Below are 17,543 nucleotides of genomic sequence, written 5' to 3'. Positions count from 1 at the left end.
CTTAATGCTCGCTGCTTGTGTCCGGCCAAATGTCCCCCCGTCCTCCTTCTCCTTCTCACCCCAGAAATGCCCCCCCCCCCCCCCCCCCCCAATAGCACTATCTGGCGAAACCGGAGAAGACAGCCGGGCAAAGACCCCCCCCTACAGACACACAAACACACGCACAGGCGACTGGCAGCAGCTAGACGTTGGGAGTTGGGTATGAGCTGGTCGACCTTGTGCGGGCGAGCGAGGGACGCAGCCGGGGAGGTGGAGGTGGGAGGAAGAGGTGGAGGGAGGGTGGTGGTGGTGGGGGGGTTGAGGAAGAAAAGAGGTGGATGTTAGTGTTGTAGTAGTTGTTGGTGGAGGTGGTGGTGGAGCTTCCTTGAATCTTGTCAAGCTGCCATGAGAGGTAGAGGGAGGTAAAGGGGGTGGAGGGCTCGGACGGAGAGGCGCGTGCCAGGGAAAGCGAGGAAATGCTATTTTTGCCCCAGCTGCGCAGCGGGACTCTCCGCTCAAAACCCAAGCGGCTGCGGCCGCAGAGGTGAAGGGATGCGCTTTTCCTATTCGCCCCCCCCCCCCCCCCCCCCCCCCCCGGGGGTTGGGCTGGTGCGATCAGCTGGCCGCTATAGGCCACATATGGACGATCCATAATTCAATCAGGACTCCACGCAGCCATCTTCTTATTACATATACCGCCATAAACGTCCTGTAGTGATGCTTTAATTGGCAGCGCCTCACCATAAAAAGCGACCAGGTCACCAGAAAACCATCAAGGAACACCCACTGCTTTGATCCACTATCAAAAAAGTTAATTCGTCACATGTTTGGATGATTTTACTCACACAAAAGCAAAATATAATTGATCAAACATGGGACTTTCTGAGAAACATACTTTCTAAGCATTACTGACAAGCTTGTAAGTGTTTGGAAAGCCTATAAGGAGCATTTTCCATGATAACTGTCAGAGTTTAGGACACTCTGTCTGTCTGTTTGCATAGATGCTGAACTTTAAAGTTTTGTCACTGATGAGGACCAGAGTGAGGGAGCCTCGGCTTCTTCAGCTCAGCTGACTCCAAATTAAATCTTTGTTTATACAAGGGTTTTTCTTTACTCTGTTAGTCAACGTGTTTAAATAAGTTGCTATTTTGGGTTTCAGCCTCCTGCTTTCCTTTTCTGCAGTTTAGAGTTGGAGGTGTTTAAAATGTACAGGATCCAGACCAACAGAATTCAGTATATTTGACTTACTGTCTTTCCATCGTCAATTATTTCAGAAGCTTCAATGGGTCAGGGTTCTGAGGGCTTGCTCCATTTGAATTTGTGGGTTGTACCCTGGGCAGGTGGTTCAGTGTCACGAGACACGAGTCAGATGATTGCAAACACCAAACCTTTTGGGTTGTGGAGAGTAGAGGATTCTGGAAAATCGGGTTTAAAGACCCACTCCAATGGAAACCGTGGTTTTGGTGTTTTTAACATGTTCTTTTCTGATGATAGAGGACATAAATAAAGAAACTTATATTATTCTGCGCCAACAGTCACACCCACAACTCAGAGGCAAATTTCCAATGAACAACTGACGCTCTGCAGAAACTATGAACTTTAAACAATTACAATTTTATTAAATTCGATTCTGGTTGTCGTCTTATCATATGTGTGCTTGACTCTTCCTATAGACCCAGCAGAAGCCGTGGAGATAGGCCTGGCAGCAGGGATGCTCTTTCAACTTGGCTGATCTCTGGATCTTGGTCCAAACATCTGGAGTTTTGTCCACCATTTGACCTGCATCCACTCACTCCTGCCCAGTAGCCCAGCAGCCTGGGCTCTATAAACATCTCTGCACTTCATCCATATTTCATCCAAGGGGATAAATGAGTGAACCGGGTGGAAGGGAAAGGGCTGGGACATGTACCAGAACCCAGACAGGTGAGGAAATGGCTCCCAAAGGGGAACATGGAGGAAATGGTTTGTTGTCTAACTGCGTGAAGTGCCTGAGTACTCCTCTCTCTGTTTCACAGAATGTCCTGGTTCAGTGGTCTCCTAGTGGCCAGAGTGGATGACCGCAAGACTGCGTGGGGGGAGCGCAATGGCAAGAAGTCCAAACGGAAGGGAGGCTCATCTCTCTGCAACCCGCGTTACATGAGCTGTTTGCGGGATCCGGATGCTATGGAGCCCCCTTCCGGAGCCCCCCTCCATCAGCACCATCGCGGAGTGGTGGCTGGGGCCATGGGAGGTGGAGGCAACTTTGGTGTCCGTTGTGTATGGCAGGAGGACCACTACGGCAAAAGGGGAGGGGGTCCAGGAGAAGGAGTGGGGCTGAAATCTGTCAACCTGGGCTTTGAGGATGGGGAGTTGAAAGGAAGGAAAGGAGGTTGTAACGGAGGAAGTGGAGACGTGGGCGATGAGGGTCCCAACGGCGCGGGAGGGGTGATGACGGCTGCGGACTGTTGGCTCAGGGTGGTGCGAGTATTCCAGTCCAAAAAGTTCCAGTCCCGCAAACTGGAACGCCTATACCAGCGTTATTTCTTTAGGCTGAACCAGAGCTCCTTGACTATGCTCATGGGGGTGCTTGTGATCGTGTGCGGCATCATGCTGACCTTCCACTGTGTCCACGCCGCCCCTCACGTGGCTTATTCTTCTGCCCTTTCGGTGGCGATGGCTCTCTTTATGGCTCTCATGGTAGTTTGCAACCGCAACGGCTTCCACCAGGACTACATGTGGATGGTCAGTTACCTGGTAATTGGAGTTCTGGTGTCGGTACAGGTCTTTGGGGTGCTCATGGTGGCGCCCAGGAGCGCTTCTGAAGGAATCTGGTGGTCTGTGTTCTTCATTTACATCATCTACACTCTGCTGCCTGTGAGGATGAGGGCTGCGGTCCTGAGCGGAGCTGTGCTGTCCATCATACATGTGGTCACCACCTGGCAGATCAACCAGGAAGACAAGTTCCTCTGGAAACAAGTAAGAGAAGCTTGATGTTGGAATCTCTTTTCTTTGATTGTCATTTGATCTGAATTGGGAGGAGGCCAGTCTAATTGTTTTTCTGTTTACGGCACAGCATATTGATACTCTTTTTTTGATAAATGTTTAGGAAACAGCAGTAGCTACAGTCAGAACAAGCACATATGCATAAATAGGCTATTTAAATTTTCCCACCAATCACAAGCTCAAATGAGAGAAAATGCTATTTTATTGACTGACTTTGGTTGGACTTTTGGTTTTTTGAAAGCACAAAGCTTTAGCACAGGGGTCGGGAACCTATGGCTCGCGAGCCATATATGGCTCTTTTGATGGTCACATGTGGCTCGCAGACAAATCTTTAATTATAGTTTTTTTTTTTCATTAGACCAGTCCTTCTCGGGCGCGATGCGATGCCAGAGGCGCGCAGTAGTAGCGGTGCTTAGAGAGAGAAATCTGCGCCAGCGCTATCAGTTACTATTATCTATTATTTCACAGAGTTTGTACCAGCTGGAAACCTGTGAATTGACGTGCCTAAAACTGCGCGCTCCCGTCTCTGAGAAAGAGCGCGCAGATGCGGGGACGGGATGTTAGAGGGAGAAAGCAGAGGGTGGGGTGTTCTGGGGACAGGCAGCAGGTGAATCGCGCAGGGATTGTAAAAACGTAAAACCCGCTTCCCGTCACTCACTGCAGCGTGTGAGTGTGTGTTTGGCTCCCCGTCTGCATGTGAGCAGTCTTTGTCACATCTACAGAACATTCAGACCTAAGATCCCGTTTAAAGTCTCAACGCCTGAACGAAGCAGAAACTCACCACGTATCAACCAGACTAGACCATCAGCAAAACTACCACGAGAAATACTCATCATTTATTAGCAACAGAATAACAATGTTATTAAAAAGAATCCACAGACTTATTGTACTTTAAAAATGTTGAAATTAAATCAAATGCACACATTCATTTGTATATTTAGTTTTAAACAAATTGTCGCGGACTGAGTTGGATGGCTGTTGGGTCGCGTTAAAAGTTCTGGAGTTCATTGAACGCGTCAAGCAGAGCTCTGATTGGCCCTCAGTTCTGTCGCTCAGCCTGTTGTTAGGTAGTTTGGACCAATGGGGTTCAGCTATGGGCCGAATAAGGGAAATGGGAGGGCTGCAGCGGGAGCAGGGGAATATAAAGTTGGGAGAAGCGCTCTCGTGTCGGCGGGAGAGATTCAGGAGTTGCTGAATTAATTGAAGGGCGTTTGTTGCGGTCTGCAGTAATCGGAATAAAGAACTTTAAAAGAGGTTAAGTCTCCGTGCCTCAGTGTGGGGAAGGGACACTACATTATTGTATGGCTCTTTCGAAATTACATTTCAAAATATGTGGGGTTTATGGCTCTCTTGGCCAAAAAGGTTCCCGACCCCTGCTTTAGCACCTCTGTAATAACACAAGTTGTGTATATTTTTTCAAATTAAAAACATAATAATGAAAAAGGCAGGCTGCACGGTGGCACAGTGATTAGATTAGCACTCTTGCCTTGCTACGGGAAGCCCCTAGTTCAAATCCTGTCTAGGACCGTTCATGTGTGCATGGGTTTTCTCTGGTTATAGGTCAACTGGTTACTCTTAAAGTGTCCTTGGGTGTGAGTGTGTGGTTGTGTGGCTGGAACAGACTGCGACTGGGCCAGAGTGTACCCCGCTTTTGCCCAACAGTCACCAGGATAGGCTCCAGAGACCCCGTGACTCTGAAAGGGATAGAATGGGTTGAGAAAATGGAGAGTGAACATGAAACATGCAAGAAAATATTTATTGGGTTGTTTTGACACTCAGGCTTTTATTAGACAGAAACAGTTTTTTTCTGGGAAATTTGTATTGAAATATTCTCCTGTTTGGGCTCATAGAAAGCCTGCCACCATTTTTGGCATGCAAGCTACTTTTTGAAATGATCTACGTACCCATATTTAGGAATTATTATGAAAACCAGATTTATTTAGGATATTTCCGAAATGCTTTAAAGGAAAAACAGGACACGATAAAAAAACAAAAAAAAAAACAAGATAATATCCAAAAAGGAGTGAGAAGAAGTAAAAAGCTTATAGATTCTTACCCCCATGCCCTAGATTGAACTTACATCTAGTGCACCCACTTTTAAAGTTATTCAGGCAATTATTTTGAAACAAATCCGCAATCCAAATCAAACAAGTGACATACTTCACGGGGAGGATAATTATTGGCTGACAGCAATTCTTATAAAAAATATAAATAATTTTTTGTTTATCTATTTTTGGTTACCCACAGTATACCTACACATACTTTGATAAACGTGCTGGGGACCCCTGGCTTAAAGCAACTGTTGCATCAGTCCATTTGGACTCGTTCTTTACTTATAGAGTATATCCAAAACAAAAGCATGGCTTTGGCTGCTCAGAAGAGCATTTGCCCTGTAGACGGGTGGATTTCTCAAGTTGCTCATCCTGCCACACCACAGAGAAGAGAGACGTTAAGACAGATTCATCTCTCCTGTGAACGTCTTTTTGTTTGTTCTTCTTGTTTGCATTTAAGTTCAAGCCAAAGTCAAGGCAAAATATTGGATGTTATGATCAGGCTCTCCAGCACAAATCCTGTCTAGATGAATCAGAAATAGTTCTTCTTTCAAGCGGTGTTCCGCTTTATGAGGTGTAATCTTTCCTTGTAAAGCTACGGACCCACTGGGCATGTCATAAGCTTTTTAAAAATTTGCTAAATGTGGGTTCTTGATTCTGTGTTTAGTTCATGGTGTTCACACTGGACTAGCAGGGAGGGGCTTTTCTTCTTTTTCCACTGTTTTCTAGCGCATGTCCTCCATTCACAGATGGAAGAGGCTTGGTGCTAAATGTCGAAGCGGTGCAAATCGTGTGAATCTTGCTCTAGGCTTGTTTTTTCACAGCTCCATTCTGATATATAAAAGACTTGGTGTCATATGATTCCATCCGGGCACAAACTGCAACTACTAATTTTCTCCACCATGATCAATTTTCAAACGGTTGGAACTTCTGTTACTTAAAAGGGGCGCTATCTTTGTGTCACCTCCAAATCCAAGTCTTTGATTGGTCAAAATTTGACGTGTGTTCAATGGCCGCACGTTATGTACATGGAACCCAAAAACAGTCTTAAAAATGTTTGTAGCGATGAGTTAATGCCTGAGTTTTAAACACGAATGCGGCAACTTACGCACTTTTACATTGATCTATCATTGAAAGTGGTGGCTTGAACGCGCATTGCCAAGGGCAGTGTGAACATAGCTTTAGCTTTGTTTGGTCTAAAGCAGACCATAAAGGAAAAATATTCCTATTTAGAGGAAAGATGTATTATCTCATCACTAATTAGTTTTATCAGATGAATATTTTTATGTTTGTGTATTTAAAATTAAATCTTATAGATTACAGATTAATCCACAAGAAGTTTTTGTCTATAAAAAAGGGAAGCACTGAGGTTCAGTTCATTGGATCAAAGGCAGTTTCCAGTTTTGCTTCTTCAGTTTAACAGCTTAAAAAGAGCTTAAAAAGAGGCCATTTTCCCTTTCTTTTTTAAAGGAAGTGAGGTGGTTGCATATTTGTGAATGAGAAAAAGGGAAAATGTACTTTTACAGCACTTAAAAACCATTTTATGGGGAATTCTTGCTAAATCAAGTTCTCAAAAGTTGAAATCATATTTCTTAACCGAGTTTCCTAGAAAGTAAAAGCAAACGTGTAAACATGGCTCCCGGTAAAGGTGTTGTTAAGCACACCAAGCTGCAGCTGAAACATGATATTTATGATGGGGTAGGCGGTGGGTGGGGGTGGGGGGGGGGTAGCGTGTGAACCAGTGATGGCGACACTACAGTGTAAATTGCTCTGCTGTGATTTGTCACCGTGTTGAAGCAGTGTATTTGTGGCTTGTGTGGCCGGCTGCACAGTGTGTTGTTTGTGCGTCATGCCAAGGACCTGGGGGCTCGCTGAAGGTCAGTGGGCTGAATGAGGAACTCTGGCTGGACGGCAGCATGCCTGTTCTGGTGTGTGACAGTGGGAGAAAACCATGATATAAAGCAGTATCACTCAGGTCTCTGTGCTCATGCACAAGGGACTCTTTGTACTTTTCTCCAAGGGTGGGGTGACAGGGGTGAGGCCAGGCAAGGGGATGGCGGGGAGGGGTGACTGTCTTCTGTACTGTCTCAGCCATTTTTTGCAACTGTCATGTCCTCAGGGGACGAGTTATGCGAAAGCCACTGTACCAAAACAATGGGGGGATATCAGCCTTCATTATCACTGATTGTCACTTGAATGTGTTAGAGGTATGCATTCATTCAGATATCCTTTCACGTGTTTAGCCCAGTTATAAAAAAAAAACATTCTCACCAATCACGTCTCGTGCAATTGTTAAATTTGCATTAATTGTTGAGCTAAAGGACTGTCTGGAGCCTCCATGGGAATTCAGTAATTGCGATGTGCTCTCCAACATCCTGCGTGATATACGTAGTAGGAGGATAATCCATCACAGATCCAACATTGTTTGCCTTCATTACGTGAACGAACGCCACAAGATAGCTGCAGCACAGCAGTGCGGAGTACAGCCCCATCAATCACCGCTTCACTATTGTGCGCAAGTGTTTCCTCTTTCTCCGATAACTCATTAACCTCTTTGAATTTATGTCCATCTTGATTGGGTTGGAGGATTCATGTGTTTAAAGGAGGAATCCTTCTTTCACAGGTTTAGAGTTGATGGTTTTAACTCCTCATTGGGGAGCATTGAAAACTTTTCACTGCGTAATTTGCTCTGCTCTGCTTCCATGCTGAAGCTGACCAAACCTGCTGGAAACTCCTTTTTGAGTCATGAACCTCCAAACAGTCACAACTCTTGCATGTTGACTTTCTCTTGTCTTCATGAGTGTAAAATCCCTATAATTAAATTTTGATATCATATAGTTTTGGGCAAAAATGCTGTCCACAAGTTTAAATTATGTTAGACAGGCTTAATTGCAGTCCAGAGAACTTAAAATCCGATGTACTTCGATGAATTTGCACGCCACTTTACAGAAAGAAAGAACACAGACCAGGAAGTAAAAAAAAAAAACACAAGGAAGAAAACTGGCTAGTCCTGACTGACTTCTATATAATAAGTGTGTGCACCACCCTTAATAGCCTGTGGGCCTTTTTTTTTTTTTTTACTGTACTTTGATGTTTGGTAACTCTTGGTTTGCGCTTTCAAACTGGGCTGTTTGGTTGCCACCAGAGTTTAATTTCTCTGAATAACTTGTGGGGTGTACAATCAAACTGTTGAACCCTGGTGTGGGCCATTAGCAGCATGAATGCAGATGAAGTATTCAGTTTACTGAAGGAGCCACAAATACACACGTTAGGTCCTTCTCTATGATAGTTCTAAACCCATCACTGTTTTCACATGCACCCATATGGGTGCTGTGGGTTTTGGGTTGTCTGTGGAGGGTCCTAGAGAGTAGTGGCCAGTTTAAGTAAGTGTCTTACAGTTCCCTTAAGGCTCACTCGCACTCGCACGCTCTTATGACATGAATAGCACTCGCAGGCCCATTGCACATTCCACAGGAATTGCATCTCACCCCTACTCACCCTTTTATGTTGTATGTGTTTGCTACAACCTGTCACCGGCAGCATGCCTGTAGATAAAAGAAATGTGAACAAACATTTTCACAGAACCAGTGAAAACAGGTCTACAACCTTGATATTTCTTGCCAGTTACCTTCATGTCCTGTTCAGGTTTGCCTGCAGACAGCCTGTATTCACCTGTTTGGACAGTCATAACTAAGCCATAAACCACATCCAGATCAAGACACATCAAGATCTTGGTTTTTGGCCAGACCAGAGTTTGCTGTTTTGGGCCAGTCTAGAATTGACCAATTTTCTTAGAAACCTAAAAAAAAAACAAGCTCTGGTTTACTAAGTTGTTTATTTGTTGAGAACCTTGCACAGATGTGTTTGAGAGAGTCTTTAGTATTATTCTCAGCAGCTGCCTTCACAACTTAGGGCAGATTTGATCGGGGCAGTTGTTTTTTCCCATTCACAGTTTGTATTTAGTAATGACAAGGGCTTCCCTGCTTGGGAATGACAGAGACACACAAAGATGTGAAAACAAACTCTGTGAGGACAGCTTGGTTAGAGTCTTGACAGTTTCTCCACAAGAAGGGTCACCAGGAATGTGAAAAACCTCAAATTCCCAAAGCAGTCATGACAGAACTGTGTCTCTCAAAAAATCTCTATTGGGCTTTTTCATTTTAAAAACAGGACAAGTTCCATTTCCAAGTGCGTTTATGTGAGATCTTGTCATTGTGGTTGTATGTTTTCTTTTTGACAACAGCTTTAATCAACATGTTGTCATTAAAATTATTTCAAATGAAGCAAACAAAAATATACCCATGACCCATGGGAAATTTTGCTCGAATTCACTAAAGGCCATTTCTACCTATAATTAGATCATGCAGAGTTTTACACTTGCAGATAGAAAAATGTCATGACAAACAGAAGCAAGCAGCACATTGATGCTTTAATTCTTCATAAATACACAGTAAAGATGTAGATAAATACCTGATATTCTTGCACATAATTAAAATTATGTTTATTCTCTTGAGAATTTTCCATTGTTTCTGTTTCTATTGTTTGAGTGTGTGCGGGGATCTTCCTATCGGAATTTTTTGACACTCAACCCCAGCAAGGCTTTTTAAACAAATGTATTTATTTTATTTTTTTTGGGACTGTTTATTTGTTACAGTGCAGATCTTTACAGTTGTAGTTTTAAAAAGCTTCATCACCCAAAATCTGGAACCGCTTGCATATGCAAAGACTGGAAAAACACCAGCTGCTGGTGGACTTGTTGGACGTCAATTTCAGTCAGCTGCTAATCCTCATGTCTGCATGTTACCAAGTTTTGTAATTGCTTGTTGAAATCAATTAGCCGTAACAGTTCAGTTCGTGCGTGCGTGGATGCTGCAGCGGCTCTGTCCTGCTTTGTTGTGGTTGATCCCTTCCTTTCTGGTTGCTGTTGATTTTCCATCAGGCTGTTTGTTGGTCTTTGGGAAGGTACAGCACCAAACAAACGGTCCTTACCGCGTTCGGTTGTGCCCACATTTGTGTGCACGCCAGTGTTCTTTTGGACATGGGCTCGTGTTTCGCACTCAAAGTCACTCGCTGGTCACTGCTGATAAGCTCGTCAATGACTTTTTCTTTCTAGATATGGTCACATTCTTCACCGCCGAAATATTTCCTTTATGGCCCCTGACAATGGCACGCATTGTTGCATGGGACGTTGTTGACACAACTGCTGTGAGAGGTCAAACTCTGGCTCCTAAAAATCCCAGGTCCCTTGGTGTTTCTGCAAACTGTTGCGTCACACAAGACGATCTTATCGGAGTTTGCGTCAGAGCACTAGACAGATCACTCCATCCCTCTTTTTCTCTCTGAACACACACCACCCATCTATGTTTTCACGCACACACACCTCACACATTTCACACACACCTTGATACACATTCAGTTTGTTGTCAATAGTGAAATCCCAAACGAGATTTCCACAATTGCACAATCTGAAAACAAACAAAAGCCTTTGCTTTTTTTGTGTTTTCAGACAATGTCATCTGATCTTTAAAATCCTGTCCTCCTATCAGGTAGAATTAGGACGTAAAAAATGTGACTTGCAGTCATGAAATAAGATTGATTTTACATTTATTTTTAAAAAGATTGTCTTGTTTATGTGCAAAATTGTGTAAGCAGACTTAGATTTGACTAAACAAAATCACTTTTGCAGGTGATTTCATGATTTTTCTCCTGAGAATAAACAAACTTCTGTCCAAACAAATAAACCGTAATGGCTGATCCTAGGTTCATGGCAGCTTCTCTTCGGTGTGGAACAACCATGTGTACTTCCTGTCAGGTGAGAAGCTCGGATCTGGAAGGAGGTGTCACCTTGTGATGATCAGCAGTAGTAGGAGCTGCTGCTTGGTGCTGCGGAAAAAAAAGCATGGTACTAAAGAAAGAAGAATCTGTGAGGCGGAGCACCCGGAGGAGAATCTGATATTCTCCCCACGCACTCCTCGCTCAGCCTCCTTAATAAATAATTTGTGTCTTTAACTCGGCCGCAGCATCTTAACGAGGATACCTGTCATATGCACAGTTGCACACAACTAGGATTCTGACAAATTGAATATTTTAAAATAAAAAAACAAACAAACACGTTTAAGAAATTCAACCCTAAATTGGTTTAAAAAATCTTTTTCCCCCCTCGTTTTTATTAAACCTATAAGTTATAAACCCCTATGATTGTGCACACACAGCATTGTACATCATAATCCAAACTATGAACCAATAGGAGCTCAGGGAAAGGAGTGATCACTTTAGCATCACTTCAGAAGCTTGTGGGGAATAAACAGCATAACAAAGTGTCTCTGTCAGTTCTCCTGTTTAGTTGGTCAACCTGTTGTCATGGAAACAACTACAGCACAAGCAGTCAAGACCCAGTTTGGTAACTGCTGCCCGAAGTAACAATAATAAAAATGTTAAAAAAGAAAGAAAAAAAGGCTTTGAAAAACCAGGTCAAACTTGCAGCTGGGAAACAAAAAGGTTTTTGAAGGACAGGAAAACGGGAACCCTGGTTTTGCTCTCAATGAGGGAGTTTATAATTAAACATGGTGGAGATGGGGCCATATGAGAGGGGGTGGTGAGTAGTTGAGATGGAGAAACACACAGGATGTCATCAGCTCTTGGTGTTAGCATCACGACTGCATAGCCACCAGTCCTGCCGACACTTAGTGCTGGATTTTTGTTTGAAAAAAAAAGGTTTTCTTTTCCTATTTTTATGCTGATATTGTTGGTATTTTAACAAATACACACTTGCAACTCCAGTGCTATAGAAAGCTTGGATGTTCACACTCTCTGCAGAAGTCACACCCGCCTGCTTGCCAACAGAAATGTGTGGTGTGTGATTCTTCAGTGTTAGGACCCCCAGCTTGTCCCAAACTGTGTTTACAGAAACACAACTGAGGAATGAGGGGTTCTGCGATGGGCTGGCAATCTGTCCTGGCCGTACCGACAGTTGCTGGGTAGGCTCCAGCAATTCTGTGATTAAAAAAATGAGGGTTTAACACGAGTTTAGAAGATGGATTAATGGATGGATGGAAGGAGGAATTAAGGAACACTGGATTGTGTGGCAACTCCTACTGTAAAGCTGCGTTCCCACCATGCATGTGACGCGCGTTCAGGAACGCGCTGAACACGGACTCTTAAACGTGCTTTTAGCCCACAGTGTTCACACTGGAAAAGCTATAGGAGAGGATTTTTCTTTTTCTTCTGTTTACTAGCGCGTTTTCGCCTTCTACAGCTGGAAAAGGCTTGATGAGAGATGTTGAAGCGGTTCATATCTTATGAATCTTGCTCCTGGCTTTTTCTTTCACAGCTCTATTCCCACAGATGAAAGATTTGGTGTCATATAATTCTGGCTGGGAACAAACCACAATTATTAATTTATTCTCCATTATCACTTTTTGGTTGATGCTTCTGTGAATTGAAAGGGCGCCATACGTCACTATCAAATTTGAGTTCCTGATTGTTTAAAGTTCAACCGGGTTTTGCTTTACGCGCACATTCAGTTACTGCGCCTTTTGTAAGTAGAGCCTGAAAACGGTCGTAAAACTTGCTTAATGATGTGTGAACGTGAAAGTTTTGAAGACGGGAGCCTGAAATGCGCATTTATGCACGTTCATCAGACTTATCATTGAAAGTGGGCGATGCGGAGGGCGTTGTGAACGGAGCTCAAGGCATTACTGCTGTATGAGTGCAGGTGGAATTTCTCAGGAAGGAACTCTTCACCAGCCTTTCCTCAACCTCATGAAGTTTTGCTTTTCTAATAAATGAAGTCTGAATAAATACACAAAGTTGTTAATATTGTCTAATATTATGCTGGTAAATAGCTTATAAACTCCTCTCAGGTGCAGGTCTGCCGGTGATCCCTAAAACCACGGTAAGGCCTCTTTCCGCCTTGTGGAACCTGAGGATATGAGGTCTTCATCCACTCTTGAAGTTTTTAGGAAAAAAAATAAAACTCATCTTTGTCCATCAGCTTTTAAGTTAGTTAATTACATTTTTTCATGTTTTAACTTGATTTTATGGTTTATGGCTGCATGGTGGAGCAGTGCTTAGCACACTTGCCTCCCAACAAAAAGGGCCCGGTTCAAGAGATAATCACATGTGGAGGACCTTTCTGTGTGGAGTTTGCACGTTGTCCCAGTGCGTGTGTGGGTTTTGTTTTGGAACTCCGGCTTCCTCCCACCGTCCAAAAACATGCTTCATAGGTTAATTGGTTACTCTAAATTGTCCCTGTGACAATTTATACACAGTGTGTGACTGTGGCCCTGCATCAGACTGGTGACCTGTCCAGGGTCTACCCTGCCTTTGCCCACGATTGGCTGGGATAGGCTCCAGCACACCCATGACCCCAAAAGGGACAAAACTGGATTAGAGGATGGATGGATGGATGGATGGTTTTTCCCTGTTGGTTTTTGAATAATGTGTGTGTGTTGGCAGGCTTTCATTATGAGTACTATTTTTACCCACATGTTTATTTTCTATTTTATGTAAAGCACTTCAAGGTGTTGGTTACAGGAACAGTATTTTATAAATAAAGTTGAATATGAATTTGAATTATTTCTCGAAGCATTCAGAAACCGCCTGTGGAGCCACAATACACAGTGTTTTAGTTCAGGTCCACAATTCCTGTTTTGAGTCAAATCTTTAACCCTTGTGCTATCTTAGATGACCCCGCCCTTACATTGATGTGTTCTCCCTACCATGACAAAGGTGGATAAAGGTGGAGAAGATTTCATGTAATCCATGGACACCAGTGAAGATCACAAATCATTGAAGAAAAAAGGTTCAGCGCACTGTCTAGTGGGTCTAGATGACCCAACTCCCAATGGTAAAGTGCCTAGGATAGCACAAGGGTTAAAAGATCCTGCACGAGAAATTTAAATATATATAGATAGATAGATCTGTATATATATATAAATTTAAATATATATAGATAGATAGATCTGTATATATATATATATATATATATATATATATATATATATATATATATATATATATATATATATATAAATATCTATATTTATATCTCATTCATCAACTACCGTTTTTCCCTTTCGGGGTCACGGGGCCACCGGAGCCTATCCCGGCCACATGCAGGTGAAGGCAGGGAACACCCTGGACAGGTCGCCAGGCCACAATCACACACCCAGTCAGTTTCATACTCACACCTAGGGACAATTTAGAGTTGCTAATTAACCTATGGTTTTGGACAGTGGAAGGATGGGGAGACCTAGCAAACTCCACACAGTAAGGTCCCCCATTAATGTTCTGTTTCGGATGAAATGGACTATATATATATATATATCTATATCTAGATCTAGATCTAGATCTAGATATAGATATAAATATATATATCTATAGATATAAATATATCTACGTGTAGATAGATTTATTTTACTCTAAAAACAGTGGAAAATCAGCTATGTCTGTAATTACATACTTGACATTTCAAGTTTAAAATAAAACCCAGACTTGCGTTTCAACACGTGGACCAGAAGGGTGCTCTTTTTTTTGTCCAAATGACACTGTTTCATGTCAGCAGCACAGATGACAGTATTTAGAGACTAAGAATAACTTTGAGAATGAGACTGTTGTGGAAACTTCCTGGAAAACGAATTCCAAAGTCACTGGTTCTGCTGTATATTCCAGACTTACAAGACGAGCACAGCGATATCACTTTAGCACAGTTGTATTTACTCTAAAATATTCTTTTCTTATGTCTGTTGCTTCTAAGCTCATCTGTGATGGGACACATAATCACCAAGGGAGCAGACATTTTACTCCAGACAGACGGCGTGAAGGGGTGAGGCAGCAGAGCGAGCAGGCGGGGTTCACTCTTTATCTGTTGATGTGCTGCTGGTCATTTCAGATAAGGGCAGGGTGAGCTGTGGGTAGACATGAAGCTCAATCTGAGTACACAAAGCTAGCATACTTGCCACCAAACACACATGCAAGTCTGTGAGTGGACTGAAAGTGACGGAGGGGAAAGAAATCACAAAATAAGTTGAACATCAAGAAAGAATTGCCCACGATTATGTTCTGACTTGACTAAAGCTCTGTCTATATATCGGTGGTGCTGCAGCATGTTTTTCTGATCTTTATTTACAACAAATGTTTAGGAATTTCCAGATGCCTGCACTTTTCACTGGCTCTGGTTCAGATACAGTGTCCCAGTAGTTGCTCTGTATAAGAACAAATCAAAATCTCTTGTAATCAAATCAAATCAAATCAACCTTTATTTATATAGCACTTTTACAACAACAATGTCACTCAAAGTGACAAATATTTTAAAACAAGATGACAAGACAAACAGTGCGACCCCCCCCCCCCCCCAATACACACACACACACATACACACACACACAGACATACATATGCACACCATGATAAAAAAAAGTGATTGAATTATAGAATGTAGTGACCTGGCTTTGTCCTGAAGAGGGGAAACGATATTTTGGGGACATGTCCACATCAGTGACGCCCCACCCAAGTTCACGGAGAACACCTCCACAGAACCCCCCAGATCTGATCAAAAGAGTCAGACCCAGGAGATCCCACTGCAGCGACCCCGTTCACTGAGAAGGGTCAGTCACCGATGTGGAGGATCCCTCAGGGGAAAACACTGGCGTTACAAATAAAATGTAAAAGGAATAAAATTCAAATTAAAATATATTTAAAACATGAAAAAGAAACAAATAATTACATAAACCTTAATAGACATATGAAATGGTAAGACGGACTAAAAAATTATAAATAAATAAAATAAATAAATAAATGTATTTACACACATATATAAAACTAGTAAAAAGAAAAAAATAAATAATTAAAATATCAAATAAATTCCTAAAATTCAACTGAAAGCTAAATTAAAAAGGTAGGTCTTAAGCCTTCCTTTAAAAACATGAACAGTCTCTGCAGCCCTGAGGCTCTCTGGGAGGCTGTTCCACAGGCGAGGTCCGTAAAAACTGAATGAGGCCTCGCCGTGTGTTTTACTTCTAACTTTTGGAATAACCAAAAGGCCGGTATCAGAGGACCTCAGGGTCCGTGAGGGCTCATACTTTAAAATCATGTCAGATAAATATGAAGGCCCGAGACCATAAAAACTTAATACAAAATATACGCAGGCTGTTCACTTCAGCTGACATGTCTATTTTTAATGTGAGCTTTAAAAGGAATCCAGGGAATTCTGAAATTCCTGATTAACTTCTAAATTATAAACTCCAGTAAAGACCCACCCTAATGAAAATGGCGTTTTGATGTTTTACCATGTTATTGCAGCATTTTTTGATAATGGCAGACATACATTAAGGAAAATTTCAAAAAATTTAAAATTGTTTTTTTTTTTTTTAAATTGAAATCGTTGTGAATCAGGAGCAGACGAAAAAAGTACCATTTGAAAAAGCTTGTAGTTGTTATGTAGAAACTACAATCAGCTCCCCTGCCTAAAAACGGCATAACCATAGTTAAAAGACCACTTGGGAACATTTTCACAATAGGTCAAAAGATGATCAGTGTGGGACTTGAAAGATATACATCATAAAAAAGCATTTTGCACCTGTTAAATGAATAATAAAAACAGAAACCATGTTTGGGCAGTTGACCTATAAAGAAACAGCAGATTTGTTGCTTTCAAAGAGACTATAAATGCACATTCCTTAAATATTTTCCTCATTAACAACCACATGGTTGTCAAAGACACATGGAAAGAGCAGACCTTGCGTGAAGAGAAAATAACCGTTTGGTATCAGGAAAGATGAGCTTGACCACTGGCAATCTAAGCTCAAAGACTAAAAAACATAAATGCAACTTTTCATTAACTGGAGTGTCTCAGCTGGCCTCATGCAGCCTGAAAAACTTTGGGAGATCAGAGCTTTTTCGGGGAATTTTTTTCTGCCTCTTCCTGTTAAACCTGGCATGGGTGGGAAGTTCACGTTCAGTTAAAAGCTTTGTAAATGTTTGTCCAGGCGGCGTCTTTCACAAAGGCTCAAACTGTAGCCCAACAAAAGCTTTCTGCTGAGGTGTGATCCTCACCTGTGAGAAAGAGCGTCCTCACTCACTTGTTATCGCCACCTTCGCTGTCATAAAGGTCACATGGTTTCTTCCATTCACTGTTTCTATGGGTTCATCCATCGAGCTCTTGAATGTGGGCTTTTTTTGCTTGATGTCGAGGTGAAAGTGCGTGACTGACCAAAAGGGCACATAGATATGAAATCAATCACCATTTATGTTGGATCAAACTCCATTAGGCAACGATATTTTTATTAAATCAAATTTTATTATGAAAAAAAGTCCACAAAACCTTTCATAAACTTTCAAAACATTTTAAAAGTCATATATTTATAGATTTTTTTTTAAATATTAAGCTGTTGTGACCACTATATTTAAAAATACAACACATTTCTTCCAACATAAGCAGTGAATTTTTACTTTTAAAAAATTAATTTACCTGAATTAAACCTGTTATTTATATTTTTCTGTATTTTAGGTTTGATGAGATTAAAAGAATGT

General features: G+C 42.1%; 1 protein-coding gene across 2 annotated transcripts in view; it reads left to right on the top strand.

Moving 5' to 3' along the window:
• Positions 1-17,543, top strand: part of adcy6a (adenylate cyclase 6a) — a 42,687-nt gene that overhangs the window by 1,125 nt on the left and 24,019 nt on the right. For both annotated transcript variants that reach the window (XM_023957129.2, XM_023957130.2), the window contains exons 2-3: positions 1,653-1,902; positions 1,995-2,934. In XM_023957129.2, the coding sequence (XP_023812897.1) occupies positions 1,883-1,902; positions 1,995-2,934 (960 nt within the window). In that variant the 5' untranslated portion in view covers positions 1,653-1,882. The remainder of the gene's footprint in view (positions 1-1,652; positions 1,903-1,994; positions 2,935-17,543) is intronic.

This window comes from Oryzias latipes, chromosome 7 (genome assembly GCF_053564925.1).
Source record: "Oryzias latipes strain Hd-rR chromosome 7, Olatipes_Hd-rR_3.1".
Lineage (NCBI taxonomy): Eukaryota > Metazoa > Chordata > Actinopteri > Beloniformes > Adrianichthyidae > Oryzias > Oryzias latipes.
The sequence above is the reverse complement of the archived record's forward strand: the minus strand, read 5'-3'. Positions and strand labels throughout refer to the sequence as shown.